Raw genomic sequence first — 6,000 nt, 5'->3', positions numbered from 1 at the left:
TTTATTTCTCCTTAAAAGTTGGACATTTTAACATGGAATCCAAGAAGAACCTACTCACTTTGGAAACCAGCCTCAAACAGTCAGTCAAAGAATTTCAACTTTTTCTAGTTCCAGTTGGGCCACACAATTGACGCTTACAGCTTCGTTTTTTCCAAGCAGTGGTGGGTACATAAGCACCCCCCCCCCCCCGCCATAAAATCCTGCCTCAGTCCCTGCACAGACAGTTCACTCCTATTAAACACATTAACTATACTTATATACATTGTCAAGCTAATCTGCTTAGAACCCAAGCGGTCGCTGTTAGATGGGACAAAAAAAGAAAGAGAAAAAAGAGAGAGACTACTTTTCCCGTGCGAGACTTGGTTTTCCCACAATGCAGTGCGCTTCTGTCATGGCTGCTCACTGACACTACTTGCACCACATGGGTGGAAATAAACATCAGCTGTGTGTCTTGTAGGAGCCGAACGGTGAGGTTTTCGTGTGTCTATGGGTCGGTGTCCTCCGTCATGCTGCCGGACGTCGAGCTGTGCGTTCTCCGTGGCTTTTTCACGGCCACTGAGGCGGCGGAATGGAAGCAGAATATCACTTCTGAAGGTGAGAAAATCTAAAAGAATAAATTTCAAATCCCATCATTTTGACTTGTTTTGGGCAGCGGTGAGCACGTTCCGGACGTTTGTTGTGGGTGATGATGTGACTAACGGCGGCGGCGTGGAGGCTTTTCCACGCTGACTAAACTTACGGTACCGTGTCCGGTTTACAAACTGCTCTAATGTAACCGTGCTAAAAAAAAAAAAAAAATCTGGTCACCTCCCGTTCAGGGCTTTATTATGAACATATTGATGGCGTTTAAATGTGATGCTGTGCGGGGCGATAGGTGCGGCTCGCCTTTGTGTAAACGTCACACCAAAACGCCTTCAGTATTTCTCAACGTTACGTTTGTTTGATTTTGCGCAAATGACAGCGTGTCGTAAAACACCAGTCTGTACAGATTTAAAATCATCGCGGGCAGCGTCGCAATTCGGCGCACGTCCCATTCGTGAAATCTTACTAATTCATACAAAACGTCAACTTTTGTAATTAGCTTGGTGGCGTGATCGGCGTCCTGTCGCGCTGCCTGCCGCGCGGTGAAATTCACACCGAGGTGTCGTTCGAGACGCGGGGATGGATGTGCTGACAAACGGGGTGACTGCGTTCTTCTCAGACTGTGGAGCTGGATTCTTCGCAGCTAAACGTGGATCAGCCTCAGCTCTTCTTCGTATCTGCTGGGACGCTGCGTCCTGACTGCTGCACATTGATGAGCAGCATCTCTGTGCGGTCAAACACACCTGTTTTACGGCAGACTGCGTGGTGTCGCGCTCCATCAGATCGGCTGCTTTATCACCGACATAATTCATGAAGGTAATTATAATTTTGAGACGGAGAGAAGCAGCACACAGATCAGACTTGATCCCTCCTGATGCCATAGACATCGCAGTTTTTTTGTTTGAGTGGGTTCATAATCTCCACCAGGTAAAAGGGCCAGGACGTGTGATCAAGTCCATCTCTTAAAATATACCTCAAAATGTCTGAAGTTTTATTTATTTATTGTAAAGGAGGTGTGGCCTGGAAAGATGGGCACTTTTGGGGTTGATCTGGATGTGGCTCCAAAGTTTTTGTCTGCATCTCCGGTGTCACAGACCGAATGGTCCCCCCTAAAAATCGGTCCGCTTGCCTCCACTGCGCATGCATCATTTCGGACCACAGCAGCTCGTCTGAGACAGACTCTCTTCACCCAAAGCGATCAAATGGATTAATGGGATTATTAACCATCAGATGACAAAGAAAAACCTCTTAAATCATTCTAAATCAGTTTTAAGCAGAAACATGGCAGTTTTAAGCAGAAACTCGGCGAAACTCTGTGACGCTTTGAAATGACCGACACGCAGTGAACGCATCAGCTTAGCAGTGGCGCTCTGATCGCTTCCTCCGTCTTTTATGATGAAATAATGCTGAATTTATGTGGAAATGATTGTACAAAAGCTTCAGATATCTGTGGCTGAGATAGATGACTGGAGTACAGTTTTAAGCAGAAACAAGGTGATAATCCGTGAACCGCAGCTAATGACATATGTGCAGTGAAGGCAAGGTGGACCAATTTTGGGGTGGGGGGGGGGGGGCGTTCGGTCTGCGACACTGGGTCTTGGAATTGTCTGTCTGTATGTGAGATATTTTAAAGAAGACTGTCAAGGTGAAATTTGGTAGGCGGTCAGGTGACTAAGACCTCACATGCATACCAGGTTTGCTGCATTTTGATTATAATTGCGGCCACCATAAGGGTGCGTCTCTGAAACTGATTGTTTGCGATATCTCTGACAGCGATATCTCTTGCTTGCCTCTACTGGTGGTTGGCTCTCACTGCGGTATTGTATCACTTCCTGTTCCGGAGCACAGCGGTGTTTTTCTGTATCTGTTAGCTGTTTAATCTGCGCAGTTAGATTTATCTAGTTATCTAGATTACGATTTGTTTCCCAGTGTAATCTTTACGTGCCTTAACTAAAGCACTCCTTCTGCTGAATCACCTCTAAATTATTTACACATTATTCACTTTGCGTGTTTTTAGGAATCCGCTAGCTTAGCGTAGCTACTAGCTCTTAGCCGATTTAGCATGGCGGCTTCTCCTGTCTCTCCCGCACTTTTCTGCTCTGGGTGTGAAATGTTTAGTTATTCCTCGGCCTCCTTTAGCAGTAACGGTACTTGTAATAAGTGTAGCTTATTCGTAGCTGTGGAGGCCAGGCTGGGCGAATTGGAGACTCGGCTCCGCACCGTGGAAAATTCTACAGCTAGCCAGGCCCCTGTAGTCGGTGCGGACCAAGGTAGCTTAGCCGCCGTTAGTTACCCCCTGGCAGATCCCGAGCAGCCGGGAAAGCAGGCCGACTGGGTGACTGTGAGGAGGAAGCGTAGCCCTAAACAGAAGCCCCGTGTACACCGCCAACCCGTTCACATCTCTAACCGTTTTTCCCCACTCGACGACACACCCGCCGAGGATCAAACTCTGGTTATTGGCGACTCTGTTTTGCGAAATGTGAAGTTAGCGACACCAGCAACCATAGTCAATTGTCTTCCGGGGGCCAGAGCAGGCGACATTGAAGGAAATTTGAAACTGCTGGCTAAGGCTAAGCGTAAATTTGGTAAGATTGTAATTCACGTCGGCAGTAATGACACCCGGTTACGCCAATCGGAGGTCACTAAAATTAACATTAAATCGGTGTGTAACTTTGCAAAAACAATGTCGGACTTTGTAGTTTTCTCTGGGCCCCTCCCCAATCAGACCGGGAGTGACATGTTTAGCCGCATGTTCTCCTTGAATTGCTGGCTGTCTGAGTGGTGTCCAAAAAATGAGGTGGGCTTCATAGATAATTGGCAAAGCTTCTGGGGAAAACCTGGTCTTGTTAGGAGAGACGGCATCCATCCCACTTTGGATGGAGCAGCTCTCATTTCTAGAAATCTGGCCAATTTTCTTAAATCCTCCAAACCGTGACTATCCAGGGTTGGGACCAGGAAGCAGAGTTGTAGTCTTACACACCTCTCTGCAGCTTCTCTCCCCCTGCCATCCCCTCATTACCCCATCCCCGTAGAGACGGTGCCTGCTCCCAGACTACCAATAACCAGCAAAAATCTATTTAAGCATAAAAATTCAAAAAGAAAAAATAATATAGCACCTTCAACTGCACCACAGACTAAAACAGTTAAATGTGGTCTATTAAACATTAGGTCTCTCTCTTCTAAGTCCCTGTTGGTAAATGATATAATAATTGATCAACATATTGATTTATTCTGCCTTACAGAAACCTGGTTACAGCAGGATGAATATGTTAGTTTAAATGAGTCAACACCCCCGAGTCACACTAACTGTCAGAATGCTCGTAGCACGGGCCGGGGCGGAGGATTAGCAGCAATCTTCCATTCCAGCTTATTAATTAATCAAAAACCCAGACAGAGCTTTAATTCATTTGAAAGCTTGACTCTTAGTCTTGTCCATCCAAATTGGAAGTCCCAAAAACCAGTTTTATTTGTTATTATCTATCGTCCACCTGGTCGTTACTGTGAGTTTCTCTGTGAATTTTCAGACCTTTTGTCTGACTTAGTGCTTAGCTCAGATAAGATAATTATAGTGGGCGATTTTAACATCCACACAGATGCTGAGAATGACAGCCTCAACACTGCATTTAATCTATTATTAGACTCTATTGGCTTTGCTCAAAAAGTAAATGAGTCCACCCACCACTTTAATCATATCTTAGATCTTGTTCTGACTTATGGTATGGAAATAGAAGACTTAACAGTATTCCCTGAAAACTCCCTTCTGTCTGATCATTTCTTAATAACATTTACATTTACTCTGATGGACTACCCAGCAGTGGGGAATAAGTTTCATTACACTAGAAGTCTTTCAGAAAGCGCTGTAACTAGGTTTAAGGATATGATTCCTTCTTTATGTTCTCTAATGCCATATACCAACACAGTGCAGAGTAGCTACCTAAACTCTGTAAGTGAGATAGAGTATCTCGTCAATAGTTTTACATCCTCATTGAAGACAACTTTGGATGCTGTAGCTCCTCTAAAAAAGAGAGCTTTAAATCAGAAGTGCCTGACTCCGTGGTATAACTCACAAACTCGTAGCTTAAAGCAGATAACCCGTAAGTTGGAGAGGAAATGGCGTCTCACTAATTTAGAAGATCTTCACTTAGCCTGGAAAAAGAGTCTGTTGCTCTATAAAAAAGCCCTCCGTAAAGCTAGGACATCTTTCTACTCATCACTAATGGAAGAAAATAAGAACAACCCCAGGTTTCTTTTCAGCACTGTAGCCAGGCTGACAAAGAGTCAGAGCTCTATTGAGCTGAGTATTCCATTAACTTTAACTAGTAATGACTTCATGACTTTCTTTGCTAACAAAATTTTAACTATTAGAGAAAAAATTACTCATAACCATCCCAAAGACGTATCGTTATCTTTGGCTGCTTTCAGTGATGCCTGTATTTGGTTAGACTCTTTCTCTCCGATTGTTCTGTCTGAGTTATTTTCATTAGTTACTTCATCCAAACCATCAACATGTGTATTAGACCCCATTCCTACCAGGCTGCTCAAGGAAGCCCTACCATTATTTAATGCTTCGATCTTAAATATGATCAATCTATCTTTATTAGTTGGCTATGTACCACAGGCTTTTAAGGTGGCAGTAATTAAACCATTACTTAAAAAGCCATCACTTGACCCAGCTATCTTAGCTAATTATAGGCCAATCTCCAACCTTCCTTTTCTCTCAAAAATTCTTGAAAGGGTAGTTGTAAAACAGCTAACTGATCATCTGCAGAGGAATGGTCTATTTGAAGAGTTTCAGTCAGGTTTTAGAATTCATCATAGTACAGAAACAGCATTAGTGAAGGTTACAAATGATCTTCTTATGGCCTCGGACAGTGGACTCATCTCTGTGCTTGTTCTGTTAGACCTCAGTGCTGCTTTTGATACTGTTGACCATAAAATTTTATTACAGAGATTAGAGCATGCCATAGGTATTAAAGGCACTGCGCTGCGGTGGTTTGAATCATATTTATCTAATAGATTACAATTTGTTCATGTAAATGGGGAATCTTCTTCACAGACTAAAGTTAATTATGGAGTTCCACAAGGTTCTGTGCTAGGACCAATTTTATTCACTTTATACATGCTTCCCTTAGGCAGTATTATTAGACGGTATTGCTTAAATTTTCATTTACGCAGATGATACCCAGCTTTATCTATCCATGAAGCCAGAGGACACACACCAATTAGCTAAACTGCAGGATTGTCTTACAGACATAAAGACATGGATGACCTCTAATTTCCTGCTTTTAAACTCAGATAAAACTGAAGTTATTGTACTTGGCCCCACAAATCTTAGAAACATGGTGTCTAACCAGATCCTTACTGTGGATGGCATTACCCTGACCTCTAGTAATACTGTGAGAAATCCTGGAGTCATTT

The 6,000-nt window shown here is 43.5% G+C and overlaps 1 protein-coding gene across 1 annotated transcript in view; it reads left to right on the top strand.

The window, feature by feature from the left end:
• Nucleotides 1-357: 357 nt before the first annotated feature.
• Nucleotides 358-6,000, top strand: part of LOC117523175 (tetratricopeptide repeat protein 27-like) — a 78,858-nt gene continuing 73,215 nt past the window's right edge. Inside the window, exon 1 of the mRNA XM_034184618.1 lies at nucleotides 358-594. Within this exon, the coding sequence (XP_034040509.1) occupies nucleotides 507-594 (88 nt within the window). The 5' untranslated portion in view covers nucleotides 358-506. The remainder of the gene's footprint in view (nucleotides 595-6,000) is intronic.

This window comes from Thalassophryne amazonica, chromosome 13 (genome assembly GCF_902500255.1).
Source record: "Thalassophryne amazonica chromosome 13, fThaAma1.1, whole genome shotgun sequence".
Classification (NCBI taxonomy): Eukaryota; Metazoa; Chordata; class Actinopteri; order Batrachoidiformes; family Batrachoididae; genus Thalassophryne; species Thalassophryne amazonica.
The sequence above is the reverse complement of the archived record's forward strand: the minus strand, read 5'-3'. Positions and strand labels throughout refer to the sequence as shown.